We start from the raw sequence: 15,673 nt of genomic DNA, 5'->3' as shown, positions 1-15,673 counted from the left end.
AAACCTGTTTCATACAAGCTAATAGGAAATTGAAATAAACTGGACAATATGAAATGCAACATTTGGTAAAAAAAAAAAAAAAAACACCAACCAGCCCCACCTTCTAAGACATAAAATAAAACATAGACTCTAAATAGGGAATGTTGAATCGAATTAAATGAATTGCTTCAATCGATAACAAGTCATTTAATTAAGTTTGTCCAACTTAATTTATTTAGTTTATAAATTGTCAAGTTAAACAATCGTAAATAAATCAAGTTGGGCAAACTTAATTAAATTACTTATAAATTGAAGCAAATTACTGAGCTTGGGAGTTGCATCTTAGCAAAATTCAGCTTTGATCATAAAATGTAAACAGACCCCTTTGCAAGTTGTAGAACCATACAACGGAGGGGATAATTTATTTTTAGTTGTATTACAGTCAGTGTATCATGCTATGTGTATGTCTCTCCCATCCACTTCTGGAACCCAGGAGTAAGAGGGCATAGGAAATGGCTGCTTAAGTTAAGCAGACATACAGGAACAGAAAAAACAAAACTGAACTGATTCACAAACAACAAAGTAGGTTTATTTATTTTTATATATTTTTTTGCAACAGGTATTCTTTTCAGTCAGTGCAAATGTTCAGAACATTGTTACAGCAATCAGAGGTCTTTAATCATCTTCAATCATTATTTCAATGAAAAGCTATTTGGGGTAAGTTCTCTCTAGTCAACATGTTCTAACACATGTTTTGTTTCAGTCTTTCAATTCCTTTAGTTTTTCGGTGGCAGAAACCTGGGTGAACTGAACAGGAGAGACCTGATGTAGTCACAGTAAAACTGATATTGTTCAATGCAAATTATCTGGTTGTGCTAAGTTGTTAGTTTATGTGCACTTTAAATATGACATGCCCCATTATTATATATTTGCCTCTGTGCCCACTTTATACCGAGCTACTGTATCTTTTAATGCGCATTTGTAGGCAAAATACACACCAGTAATCAATGGCTCAGAGTCCAAAATCTTTTTTAATAATCTGAATTTCTGTAAGGCTGTTTCTTAATGTGCCTTTAATTAAGCCACATCATTTGCATGTTATGTAAATTAGACTCTTCCTTTCCTATTTAAAAGCTGGGTGACTTGAAGGTTTGAATTTGCAGATGAGTTGTGCCTCTGCTGCTCAACACCATTTCTTGGCCGGACTTTGATCACATCATGTTCTCCCATAGCAAACTGCCAGTATTGATAGTCCTGCTGACTCTTCATGGTCAAGGTAAGAAAATGAACAAAATGAACCTTTTAAAACTTTTCTTGTTACATTGAAGACAATGAGCGATTTGAAATAACAGTAACAAACTAAATATCACAGTAAAATATTGCAGTACTGAATGGAACATGATTAGTACATGCTCATAGCTCATGCTCTCAGCTTCATACACCTAAGCTGCTTATTAGAGATGGTTGTATCATGTTTTATTTCTATAAACTATAAAAATCAAACTTCAGTTTCAGCCCAAACAGAAAATAAGGCACAACTATTTGTCATGCTGCTCTTTTTAAAAAGCTGATTTTTGGTAATTCAGTGCACTAGGAATTATGTGTTGGGTTTAAATAAATGTGTTTATATTAAAGATAGTCTTGCTGTAATCCTCCCCACAGGTCAAACAGGAAAAATAATCGGAGGCCGTGAGGCTGTGCCACACAGCCGGCCGTACATGGCTTTCATAGAGCACATGAAAAACAATGAAACGTTCTACTGTAATGGATGTCTTCTGAATGAAAATTTTGTGTTGACTGCTGCCCACTGCCAAGGAAGGTCTGTTTAAAAAGCTCATCTTTTTGTTTTGACAATAGTTTTGTATGTATTTGAATAATATACAATCATTGGTTATGTAGAAATAACTAGTGCATAACACTCTTTTATGCTATTTCATTACAGCAATTATAAGGTTTTCCTTGGAGTTCATGATACAAGCATTTTGGATAATAATAAAAAAGTACAGTACCTAACTGTGGAAAAAGCAATTCCTCATCCAAATTATACCCCACACGCGAACGATTTAATGCTCCTAAAGGTAATAATATAAATATAAGTTTTTCTACTTTTTGCTGTTTTTAATTTTTCTCATGCAAAATATTTTGTTTACTCAAAATGAGTTTGGAATTTCTGTTACATTCATGCTAGTAAACAATACATGTGCAGGAAATGTGCATATTATGATGCAGGTTTCGTATTTTTATTAATATTTTGTATTACTCATCATAGCTGACCCCCAAACCAGTGTTGAACAGGAATGTGAAAACCATTGCTCTGGCAAGCCATGATAATGGGACTCTGCCGAAATCATGTATTGTCTCCGGCTGGGGTCAAACATATCCCTTTGGACCGATTTCTTCCAAACTCATGGAAATCAATGTGACATTGACTGACGATAAGAAGTGTGCTGAACATAATTTATATTGTTCAAAGGGAAATGTTAGACCAAGTACGGTATGTAAAGTTTTTCTAGCTTTTATAGCAAGTGAACACATTTTGTTGATGATGTGACATCTGATTCTTACTCAAGTGATTTTTTTTTTTTTTTACATTCCTTCAGGGTGATTCTGGAGGTCCACTGGTATGTGAAGATGGAAGCACGTATGGAGTGGTGTCCTTCCTATACAATGATCCAAATGACTCCCCGCTGACTGCATATACTAAGATACCTCATTATTTGAGCTGGATTAACAAAATGATGAAAAAGACTCTCAGCAAGAACTAATGCTAAGACCGTTGCTAATCCAGTCGTGTTTGATTTTACTCTTTAAAAAAACTTCATAGCTAACGTGGTAACGTTTGAGTTTGAGATCTTTTTTTGACATTGAAGTCAAATTTCAGTGTTTTGAATCTATATTCTAACAAATGGGTCATAACGCTTTCATAAAATGGCCTTAGCCCTAAGATGATTGTAGATTCAAAGTGAGTTAAATGATGATTCTACTACTATTCAATTATGTGTTTTGCTCTCCTTTAAGTTTGTGCTGCTTAATATTTTAAAAACAATAAACTTGTGTATTCTGAAATTTTGTGTGTATGGCTTTCCTTTCAGCAAGAGATACACTGACAAACAGGACATCACTCCCACCTTGTGAAAAATGTGTGCTATTGCATTAGGAAGAGGTTTGCCATACTTCTTCAAGTTATAACCACTATAAACTTCTCAGTTTGCAGTTTGAGAAAAGGCGTGTTACCTTTCATTTCAAGAATTTTAGTTTACTGAATTTAGAGCTGACCATTTATAACAGGGTATCTGTGCAATTGAACTTACTTTCTTGCAAAAAAAGACAGTAATCTGAAAAGAGTAGATACTTTACTGTCCCAATAGAAACATTTTTCCTCAGTGAGTAAACACATGACATCGGCCAGTTAAATCAACTAATAATAATAATAATAATAATAATAACAAACAAAGGTAATCAAGTGAGAAACACAATCTTAGTAAAAAAACAAATAAAAAAAAAGACAAACTTAACTTCAGACAATTTAAAGACAGAAACAACAACCCCCTGTAGCATATGAGTCTGTGTATACTACTAATTTATTCACCAGGGTATCAGGTTTCTGAAGACACAATAACAGAGTTCCTGCTCACTCATTTGGAGATGGCTGACCTGGGGCCCGTTTTTCGTAGGACGCTAACTCAGTTAGCTGGATTTGATTGTTGACAATTTGGCATGATCTTGGATTGTTTGTTTCTTCGACGCTCATCCTGGACTTGCTGTCATAGCAACATGTGCGCAAGCTTATTTCATGTAAACAGGATTAGATCGCGGCTTTATAAGCGGAGGAGATAGGGAAGTCTGTCGTAGCAGTGTCTTGTCCATTTTTACAACAGCAACCTGTTGCGGAAGGTGCAAGAATAATTTGCATAGCTTTTTGAATGAATCGCGTATTGCGCAATAGACAGGATCCTGTAGCGCAGCGCGACAGTGTAATTGTAGAGATATTTTTCTTGGTGGCTGTTATAAACAGACAAACATCATTTAACAGTGGCTTTATAAAGAGGGAAAAGTGGCTTTTTAAAATACAGTATGATAATTAAAGGCTACCATTTTGTAGAAAATTCTTGTACTTCTCTTTTACCTGTCCCCATGTTCCACTGGGTGCCGTGGAGGCTCTGACATAAAAGAACAAAGTAAATATGAAATTATTAAAATGCAAAAATACATACTGTAGAAGGTTATAGAAACATCTAACATGGACAGCACTTATGCATTTAATTTGTCTATTTTTTGCCAGCTCTCTCTCCTGGCTTTAGCAGACTTTGAGGTGTTCCCTGTTGTTTTAATTAATGACTCAAACTCAGCATAACCTTTCATTAAAAGCTCTTGTTCTGCTTGGGAGAAAAACTGTGCACGTTCTTTGGCCATGCTGAACAGCCAATAGCAGCGTTGGTGATAATTGTTTCTACTATCGACACATTTCCCCTTTTTAAAATTATCTCAGATAGCTCAATCCAGCCAAACTAATAATAAACAAAAGGTGTGTTCGAAGAACCCAATTAGCCAGATCATGACTAGCAAGATGATATCATCTTGAATGTCTTATTTGATCTCGGATGTTTTAAGCAACATACGAAGAATGGGCCCCAGAGCTGTATCATCAAAGTGAACAAAATGAATAAGGTACTTGCCAGGATGTCCAGTGGTACAGCTGCTTTTACAAAAAGTAAATAACAAAGGTGATAACACACATCTGTGAAGATAGCCAAAACTGGTAATGATTTTATCAGAAAGAGAAGGGCCCAGCTTTTATCAGTGAACTTTCTGATGAAAAAAATGTAAGGTTCCAAATGGATCCACCCTCCTTCGACAGTGAATTCTTCACACAGCCTCTTTGACAAAATGTCAGACTGAACTGTGGTTAAAACTTTTCCCAAAGTGATCTTTTTGGCATTTCCCATATTCCCAGCCGTATTCAAGCACTTGCTTGGAAGGATGCAATTCACTATGACATCTAAGATGAAGCCAATAGTTTGCCATGATCCGTTTTCTCCTCAATTCTAACAGCGTTTCCACCTGTAAAGCATTCACTGGGGTAAAAGCACCACTACACACTCTTAAAGACTGTGCTTGGATCACATCTAGTATTTTCCAGTAGATATTCAGCTGCTGAACCATAAGCTACACATCAATAATCAATTACTGACTTAATCAAAGCTTGATATATGTCATGATTTCGGCACTGTTGTCTGGTCTAATCTCTCATGTCACACACCTGTTTAGCTCTGCCCATTCCTCATTACTTCAGATCTGTTCCACCTGCTCTCACTAGTATATAACCAGCTCTAAGACCAGACAACAGTGCCAGTATATATCATTACCAGTGTTGGCTATTTGTGAGACTTATTCCAACGTTATTTGTTCTGACTTCTGGTGATCCTGACCTGTTTGCCTTTCGACCTCTGAGCCTGCCTGTTCCTGTCTGATCCTGTTTGCCTGATCTGATTCCTGACTTCTGCCTGACCTGACTACCTGCTTGATCTCTGCCTACTGTGTACCGACCGGATTAGTTTCCTGACTTCTGAGCTTGCCTGCCCTCGTTCAGTCTGTCTGCTGATCTGTGTATCGAACCTGAATCTGTGACCCGACTTTGTCCTGGAATGTCCTTCGGCACCTCACTGGCTCTCTGATCTCCTGGCTCCGACCTTCGACCACGTCCCAGACTTCGTCTTTGGCTTCGCTCTACGGCTCATCCTGCTCATGTTTGCCCTCACGGTTCTGATCTCCTGCCTGTCCTCCAACTCCCGATACACCTGCCTCTAGGACTCTCTGAGCGGCAACCGCCGCGCGGGATTGGTGATCCGCCAGCTGGGATCTACCTCTACTACTGGATCCGGACTGGACATTAAGACCAGGTTAGTGACCGATACATTTGTGTGCAAACACTTTCAGATAAGCGTGGTCACTAACCTGTTATCTCCTCCTCCTGACGCCTCCCGCTCCGTTGCCGATTTTAATAAACTGTTAAACCTAAACTGTTTGTCTGCCTCGAATACTGGGTCCACCCGTTCTGAGCCAAACAATATATTCTCTTTAAAACTAATGAACTAGTTCCCATTTCCCTTCCTGCCAAACACCTCATCACATTTATTACTTTTTATGCATATCCTTAAATTCTATCAATATGATCTGTCAATGTTAGGTGTGAATCAAATATTAAACCTAAATACTTGAAGAATCTGACGCTCTACACTTCTTTCCCATATATTTTCAGTTTGAGATTCTAATTAACTTTATTCCTAGAAAAGAAGACTGTTTCAGTTTTTTTTACTGAAAATCTAAACCCTCAGTGATACTCCCACTCAACCACATCATTTACTGCTTTTTGAATCTTAACTAATATATTTCCAATGTTTCTCCCTCTTTTCCATAGTACACCATCGTCTACAAAAAAAGGCCGACCAATGTTATCTGGAACATTAGAAAAAATATCATTAATCATGATAACGAAAAGCAAAGGACAAATACAACCTTCCTGTAGTGCACCATTATCAAGTGTATGTATACTTGTCATGATTTGTCTTGGATGAACCCAGAACACAGCACACACACACACACACACACATAGCTAGTTTCCAGAGTTTATTGAAGCAGCAAGAAGTGGATGATGAAAGCCAGAGTCATTTACCAGACGGAGGTTGCATGGGTACAGGAACTGGCAGACGGGAACATGACCAGGACATGAGCAGGAACAGGACAAGCATGATGTTCAGAGGACTGGAGAAGAGATGGTGACTATGGACAAACTGAGGTGAGTTCTTATAGAGGTGAGAGCAGGTGGAATGAATCCAAGGTTGATTGCAGCCTGACAGGTGTTCCCAATAGGGGCTGCACTGGGGAAGGAGCAAGAAATGTTCAGAATGCAGCCTTCAGGCTGCATCATGACAATACACACTGGACAAAACTAAATTAACTCGAACCTGAATCTGTCTACCAAAGAGAAAGTCTTTAATGAATGGCTTAGCACCTAAATACATCACAGACTTGTTATCAGCATATCAACCCTCCAGACCACTAAGGGCGTCTGGCTCCAGCCTACTCTGCATACCCAGAACCAGAACCCAACACGGAGAAGCAGCACTTAGTTCCTATGCTCCACTTATCTGGATCAAACTTCCAGAAAACTGTAAAAGTGCAGAAAGCTTGAGTTACTTTAAATGAAGGTTAAAACACACTTGTTTAGGACTGCCTTCGACTGTTCTAGTTAAACTGTTTTACTGAAACATCATTAGTTCAACTTTGTAGTCCAACTGTTTTTAATGTTTGCTTTTAGTTTCTATATTCCCATGTTCTACTTTGTTTCTACATTTTATTCCTACTTGCTTTTATTCTGTTTTATGTTCCTATAATTTAATCATGTAAAGCACTTTGCATTGTCTCTGTGCTTTACAAATAAATTTGCCTCGCCTTGCCTTAATCCAAGCAAATACCCTGGTCCCAATCCCCAACATGTATCATTTAATCAAAAGGGCCTTCCTCCACTTCATATCGTATGCTTTCTCAATATCAAAGATCACTGCAATTATAGATTCATTTTATACTAAAGCCTATCTGATTTCAAAAGTTAGACTTTCTGTTGTCATTCATTCAATATTTTTTCACAAATTTGAAGTAAGCGCTACTGGACGATAACTATTTGGCTTAGATGGATTGTTACCTGATTTGCGCATTGGGAGAATAACTGCTCTTAAATCTGTTTCCGTCCTTCAATAACTTTGCAAAACCCATTGTATGAGTAAAAGGGCTCATCTTTTTAAAACTGGCCTTTGTTTTTCCCCATGAATCTCAAGATGACAATAAATTTATCTGCCTTCAGTTTTTCTTTCTATGAACTGATTCAGTTTTACTTCCAGATTGGCTTTCATTCCTAACTCGTTTGTTGCCCTTGGTTTGCTTAACCAACTCCTTTCCCCACTTTCCTGCATCAAATTAATTTCCTCATCCTCATGATTATCGATCATATCCCCCACCAACTGCCCAACTCTGACTTACACACTCTCAACCGCAGGGACATGATGATCAACACTGACACTTACATTTCCCACACTCTTTTAAGTACTTCTTTCCTCTAATGCCGCTGCCATCTCCCCTTCTGGCCGCCTGCCAGGTCAAGCGACTCCACAGCTACAAGCCATTCCCAACTCTCCTCACCTGTTGGCTTCTGCATCCTTAAATGTGCTGCTTGGTTAGAGAAGATAGGCAGCACCTGCACCACTGTCCACCTCTTGCTCCCTGCTGGAGAAAAGATAATACTGCACCACATCACTACCCAGCATATATCTGGATATATTAATGGGACCAAACTATAAAACAAATCCCATACTGCAATCTATGTTTTGTTATTGCATTAATTTTTCATATTACACATTATCATTAAAGTTCAGCTCTAGGGAATCATTGACCAACAATATGAAATCATTCACTCTGACAAGCTGGGGTGAGGTGAAATGATGATCTCCTCTGTCTGCGGTCATACATAATGAAACAGAGGGACCTCTTATAAAATCATGAAAATCAATGCAACATAGATTTATCAAGACCTATATTACACTGGGTGAACAATGTTTGCACATTTGTATAGCATAAAACAAATTAAAAAGGCTTTCTGATAAATTAACATTTCATTTTAACATAAGCGATAACTACAGAGCCCTATATGCTCTTTCACAAGGTCTCTGGAAGTCCACTGGTCTTTGAATGTTCCACTGCTTATAAAGGGGTGTCCAATATGTTTCAGCTAGGCCCAAAAGAGCTTTCAGTAAATTTTAGTACCAAGATACCCGACTATATTGACTGGATCATTTGAACAACGTAAAGGGCTCTGAACAAGAACCAATTCAACTCACCCAGCTGTATTTGTGTAGCACTTTAAAATACAACTCAGTTGGCCAAAGTGATTTACACACACACACACACACCCTAGAAAGCCAATAATTCAAAATATAACAAAATAATTTAGTAAAATTGAGAGTGGATACTTAAAAACAAACAACAAAACCATAAAAGTCAACGTCAGACAGAAAAACATAAATGAGCCGATTTTAAAATTATTTTTATAGTGTTGACAGAGAAAGCAGAGAAGGCAGAGAAGTTATTCCTCTGCCTCCTTTAGTGATAATATGGTACATGTAATAAATGTAGTGTTTTTGTAGCTTTGGAGGCAATGGTGTCAGAACTGGAGACCCGGCTCTGTGCTGTTGAAAAACCAGCCCATAGCCACCCCTTAGCTAGCGCGGAGCCACAGAGATTAGCTTCACGTAGCGGTCCTCCAGTAGCACCCAAGCAGCCAGCAACCAGGCCGGCTAGGTGACAATATGCAGGAAGCATAGCTCTAGATTCCAGCTCCAAGATCACCACCAACCCGTCTGCGATTCTAACAGATTTTGCCCACTCAGTGACACACCCGCTGAGAAGCGGACTCTGGTAATTGGCAGTTCCATAGTCAGAAAGGTGGCACTAAAGACACCAGGGACCATAGTCAAATGCCTGCCAGAGGCTAGAACGACCGACATTAAATTCTACCTGAAACTGCTTACCAAGGATAAGCGTAAATACAGAAAGATTACCGCTAAAGTTAGTGTTTCTTCGGTGTGACAGTTTGCTAAAACAATGTATGACTCCGTAATTTTCTCTGGTCCCCTGCCTGATCTGACCAGTGATGACATGTTTAGCCGCATGTCATCATTCAACTGCTGGTTGTCGCTGGCGAACTTTCTGGGGAAAACCTGGTCTGATCCGGAGAGACGGCATCAATCCGACTTTGGATGGTGCAGCTCTTCTTTCTAGGAATCTGGCCAAATTTATTACTTTTCCAAAATGCTGACAACCCAGGGTCCAGACCAGGAAGCAGAGCTGTAGTTTAACACACCTCTCTGCAGCCTCTGTACTGTTACTCAACCATTACCTTATTGAGACAGAGTCTTTCCCACAGCAAAAACTGGATTAAAACTGATCTAAAAGGAGGAAATCATAAAAATCTCCTAAAAATCGATATGACTCAATTTGAACCAAATAAAATAATGATATGTGGTTTATTAAATATTATGCCTCTCTCTCTCCAAAGACTCTGTAAGTTAACAAATTGATTTCTGAAATTCAGATTGATTTATTTTATCTCTAAGAAACCTGCCTACAGGAGGACTATGTTAGTATAAATGAGTTAACTCCCTCCAATTATTTAAATTTCCACGTTACTTGTTGTGTTTTGCATTAGACAGTGTAACTCCTTTAAAAAAGAAGGTGATTTTTCACAGGACGCTTGCTCCCTGGTTTAGTTTAGAGCTGTGTTCTTTGAAGCACAATGTTAGGAAATTGGAGAGAAAATGGCCCTCTACACACCAAGAGGAATCCTACCTAATCTGGTATAACAGTCTACTGTTGTATAAAAAGACCATTCAAAGAGTTAGCGCAGCATATTTGTCATCATTAACAGAGAAGAATAAAACTAATCCTAGATTTCTCTTTAGTACAGTTGTCAAACTTAGAGTCATAGCTCCGTCGATCCATCCATTCCCTTAGCTCTCAGCAGTAAAGACTTTATGGGAATGAGGTCAGGACAGAGGATCCAGTATTCAAACCAGACAGCAGGTAAGATTAAGATGTTTATTTTCAGACTGGCAAAAACAGGGGCAGGCCGGCTCGGTGATCCAACTAAACAGTCCAAGGTCAAAACCGGCTTATCAGAAAGGCTAGATTGTCCAAAACAGAATCCGGGCTCAGAGTCGGGAAACAGAATAAGGTTCGGTACACTGACAGGCTGGATGAGGACAGGCAGGCTCAGTGGTCATATAACAGTCCAGGATCGGTACACAGTAGTGTGGAATAAACAGGCAGGGATCAGGCAGACTCAGAAACTCCAATAAACAGCACCAGGTCAGGCAAAACAGGCAGGCAGTCAGATCAAGCAGGAAAAACCGGTTCAGGGTCAGGCTGGCTTAAAATCCGGAGACAATCGGGTTTGCATCAACAGGTCAATTGAAAAAGAGAACGCTGAAACAAAACTCAGCATTGGCTCGTAAATGATCTGACAAATTGTAGTAGGATGAAATAGTTTTAAATAAGGAGGTGAAGAGGTGAACAGAGCAGAGAGCTAATTACAAGTGAAAACAGGTGTAACTAATCAAAGGAAGGGAAGTGACTGACAGAGAACTGAACTGATAAGTTGGTGACTAGAGACTGACAGGTGAACAGATCTGACTGGCTGGTGACTGCTAACAGAGGAGTGACAAACAAACTGATAGGGTGGAAACAGAGAAGAGAGCTAGTAGATTGCTGACAGGTGATCAGGGCTGAACTAAATGCTTGTAGAACACAGACTGATAAACCACTAAAGTAAAGAAAAGTGCAAAGCTAAACTAACACAAAATCCAGATCGAGACATTCTTCATAAATGGAACTGATTCCATTAAAAATAAATAATTGCCATCCTCCCAAAAATGATTACCTTGTTCTCAGTAAGTGAGGCAGCATTGGAGGAACCTTTAGAACCTGATCGGTGTTCAAAAGCAGTAGAGCTTTCTGAGCTATCTAAAATTTTAGCTTCTTCTAAACCTTCTACTTGTAGGTTAGACCCAATCTCAACCAACATTTATTTAAGGAGGTATTCCCTTTGATTAATGCCCCCGTTTTAGACATTTAATCTATCCTTAGTAAATGGATTTGTAGCACAGGCTTTTAAAGTAGCTGTTATTAAACCTTTACTTAAGAAACCATCTCTTGATCAAGATAGTTTAATAAATTACAGACCTATATAATCTTCTCTTGCCATCTATTTTTTGAGAAAGTAGTTGCTAATCAACAAAGTAATGACCTAGTTGAAGAGTTTTAGTCAGGCTTCAGAGCTCATCATAGTACTGAAACAGCTCTGGTGAATGTCACTAATGATATTCTCATGGCCTCAGATAATGGATGTTGTGCAATTATACACTGTTTAAGGTTATTTAATGTTTATTAAATAACCATCTGTCTGTTAAGTATTGTCTGGTGATGATCAGCTCTTATGCTGATATCAAGACAATGTCATGTTTTGTAACCTGAACCCGAACACACCACACTCAGAGTTAAATTTTAAGTGAGTTTATAGAAGAGGATGAATGGTGGATGATGATGACCAGAGTCCAAACCAGGCTGGAGCAGGAGGCAGTTAATGGCTAGAGCTGGCAAACAAGATGGAACCGGAGCATGGAGGTGGCAAGACCAGCAGCACAGCAGAAAGGAGATAGGAAACCAGAACCACAGCAGGATAAGCAGCACGACTGGATGAATACTTGCAGGGCTGGAGTGAGAGCAGGACCAGGATAACAGCAGGCAGACGGTAAACTCAGGCTGGACAAGAACAGGACAAGGTGAGCAGCGATGAGCAGTGGAACACAGAGGTAACAGTACGGTCCGACAGGGAAGAGCTAACTGATGAAGGTTTAAATAGTTATGACAGGTGGAAAGAGTCCTGGCTTGATTAGTGGCTGACAGGTGTAGGTGATTAGTGGAGCATGGGATCTGGAGCTGTATGGGAGGCTGGGGGTGCCCTGAAATGTCCATGGTGCAGCAGGCAAGGCTGCACCATGACAGACAATGGTTCAAAGGGATGAATTCGAGCTCTAGCGATCTTTTAACAGCAAAACCTGCACACACACAGAATGTGACAACTTGTTTTCAAGTCCAAGAATTTAATAACAGAAATAAAATGAACATCCAGAGAACATCACTATGTAATGCTGTTTATCTGAATTAACACCATATTTCGATCAGTAAATCCTCTCTACTAGGCTAGTGAAACTTAACTAAACTACTAAGCAAAATGAAGATAAAAAGAAGCTAAGCTAAGGAACTATTTACATGCAAAAACAAACAAAAGACAAAACAAAAGTGTTTGATCATAATCAGAATACTTCAGTGAATCCTGGTTCACTGCAGATCTGATTCCAAAAGCATGGAATGAAGTTAAAAACATTTGGCATGTGTTTCAATCCATTCACAATGCAAAGCCCAAGTCAACCAGAACATTATTTTGAGTAAATAATATTATCTTTTTCCGGTTGGTAGGCAAATGGAGTAGACGTGTGGTGAGAGCGCTCCGGCCGTCTGTTTATTTTTTCATACCACTCAGCCCTCATACCTTATAAGTTGTCTACTTTTTTTGTTTGCTATACATTTTTCTCTTTGTTTGCAACGTGGCCTATAAGTGGGATTAAGATGCCGCCTAAAGGACAGAAAACTACCGAAAAGGGGGATGCTAACGCTGGGCCTAGCTTAACACTCGACGCCATTAGAGCTACTTGAAGAACACCGCAAAAAGCTGTCTGAGGAGTTCAAGTCATCTTTTGATGCGATAGACTCAGCCCGACTACGCATAACGCTGCCCGGCGGAGCCAGAAAGTGGCTCAGCACCGTCGATGGAGCCCAAAAGTATATTGACCAGCACCCTGAACTATCTGGTCATTCGTGAGAAGTGTTTGGATTTCAACAGGACCCATAATTACTTTTACAGGACTAATTGCTGCCTCCTCTACAACCAGCGTCACTCTAGGTGATATCGCTTCATCTTATTTTCATCACGCGAAGACGTTTAACATACGAGGGTGGCCTTGCTTTCGGTAATGTTCGAGTAGTTTGGGTACTGTTAGTACGTGTTTTTCGAGCATCCCGATCTACATACAAACGTTTAATCATTTTTAGTTATATTCCACTGTTTTTTTCGGTCCTGAGTTAAACATGCCTACTGTTCTCTATCCCCATATAAAGGTGGCATTTTCCTCTTTTCTTGAGGTGCTATTGTTTTTCTGTTTATAGGCCGGGGCGGTAACTTTAATTGCTTATTAGAACTTGGAAGAGAAGTTGATGTGAGATGGTTATGTTACAGAGCTTGCTGCTGCTTGTTTTGGCGGCTGTCTTGGTTTAGGAGGGTGGGGAAGGGGTATATGTCACTGTCAATAATGCTTCAGTATGCTTTAAAAGTCTGAAAAAAGTGCTGGTCACTTGTTATTGCTCCACTCACTGGGTCTCTGCAATCAGTTTTGACTATATTTTCCTAATCGTGCAGTATGATTAACCATCTCAACTTAACGAGCTGGAATGTTAAAGGTTTAAACCACCCTGTTAAAAGGAGGAAGGTTTTTTCTCATCTCAAACACCTTAGGACCAAGATAGCTTTCTTACAAGAAACCCATATTCGTAGCTCTGATTCCAAACGTCTGTTATCTCGCTGGTCAGGTCAATGTTTTCATTCATTTTTTGAGGCTAAGGCTCGGGCGTCTCAGTTCTTATTGGTCATGATGTTCCATTTGAACCTTATAATGTGGTTTCAGATAATTATGGACGGTATGTGATTGTCTCAGGTAAATTATATAATACGCTGGTAGCATTAGTCAATGTGTACGCCCCAAATGTGGACGATGCAGATTTTTTCAAACAAGTGTTTTCTTTGCTGCCAGACCTAAATACATACTCTCTTATTTTTGGAGGGGATCTCAATTGTTGGTTAGACCCTGATTTAGACCGATCTTCAAAAAAACCCAGCTCAGTCAGCAGGTCAGCCAGTCTCGTCTGTGACTTCCTCTCTGACTTTGGTATTAGTGATATCTGGCGTTTCCTGCATCCTACTCACAAGGAGTACTCATTCTTCTCACAGGTTTATCACACATATTCTAGAATTGACTACTTTTTTGTTGATGATCAACTTCTCCCCTTGGTTCACTCTTGTGAATACCAGCCTATTGTAATTTCTGACCACGCCCCTCTTTTATTAGCTATGTCTTTCCCTGGTTTTAGCCCTGGAAGCAGGCAGTGGCGATTCAATTCTACCCTTTTATCAGATGCAAACTTTAATAAGTTTATTGAGAAAGAAATAACCCATTTTATTGACACTAATACCACTCCAGGAATTTCTTATCTCACCTTATGGGATGCACTCAAAGCCTACTTGCGTGGACAAATTATCTCTTACACTTCTCGTATAAGGAGTGACTCAAAAAGGGAATGCAACGAGCTGGTCCGCCAAATTGAAATTATCGATAAGCAATATGCCCAAAATAAGTGTCCAAACCTATACAAGAAAAGGGTGGAATTAAAAACTAGATTTGACTTGCTTACCACCCACCATGTTGAACGTCTGCTCTTGAGAAATAAAACCATGTTCTATACCTATGGAGACAAGTCTGACAAACTGTTACCCAACCAACTTAAGGGCTCTTAAGCAAAGCAGGCTATTTCTAAAATACAGTCAGATTCCGGTCAAATCACAACTGATCCGTTTGAAATCAATACTTCCTTCAAAGAATTTTACACCAAATTGTACTCTTCGGAGGCGCATGTGGATTCCAGTGTAATTTTTAGCTTTCTTAATGGTCTTGATATTCCTACAGTTTCAGTAGAATCCAGGAAGAGACTGGAAGAGCCCATATCAAAGGCAAAAATAATGGCGGCTATTAACTCAATGCAGTCAAACAAGTGTCCTGGTCCAGATGGCTTCCAAACTGATTTTTTTTTTAAATTCTCCAAGCTACTCTCACCGGTACTTTGTTCTGTCCTCTTAGAGTCTTGTAAATTGTGTCAGTTACCTCAGTCCCTTACTGAGGCCTGTATCACACTCATTGCAAAGAAAGGCAAAGATCCGAATAGCTGTGCATCATATAGACCCATCTCACTTTTAAAC

General features: G+C 39.3%; 1 protein-coding gene across 1 annotated transcript; it reads left to right on the top strand.

The window, feature by feature from the left end:
- Positions 1-1,148: 1,148 nt before the first annotated feature.
- On the top strand, positions 1,149-3,036 carry LOC118556469 (granzyme B(G,H)-like). Its single transcript, XM_036141371.1, has 5 exons — positions 1,149-1,255; positions 1,642-1,798; positions 1,922-2,057; positions 2,249-2,473; positions 2,580-3,036. The coding sequence occupies exons 1-5, from the start codon at positions 1,198-1,200 to the stop codon at positions 2,742-2,744; spliced, it is 741 nt and encodes a 246-aa protein (XP_035997264.1). The 5' UTR covers positions 1,149-1,197; the 3' UTR covers positions 2,745-3,036.
- Positions 3,037-15,673: the final 12,637 nt, after the last annotated feature.

Source organism: Fundulus heteroclitus, chromosome 9, assembly GCF_011125445.2.
Source record: "Fundulus heteroclitus isolate FHET01 chromosome 9, MU-UCD_Fhet_4.1, whole genome shotgun sequence".
NCBI classification, from domain to species: domain Eukaryota; kingdom Metazoa; phylum Chordata; class Actinopteri; order Cyprinodontiformes; family Fundulidae; genus Fundulus; species Fundulus heteroclitus.
The sequence above is the reverse complement of the archived record's forward strand: the minus strand, read 5'-3'. Positions and strand labels throughout refer to the sequence as shown.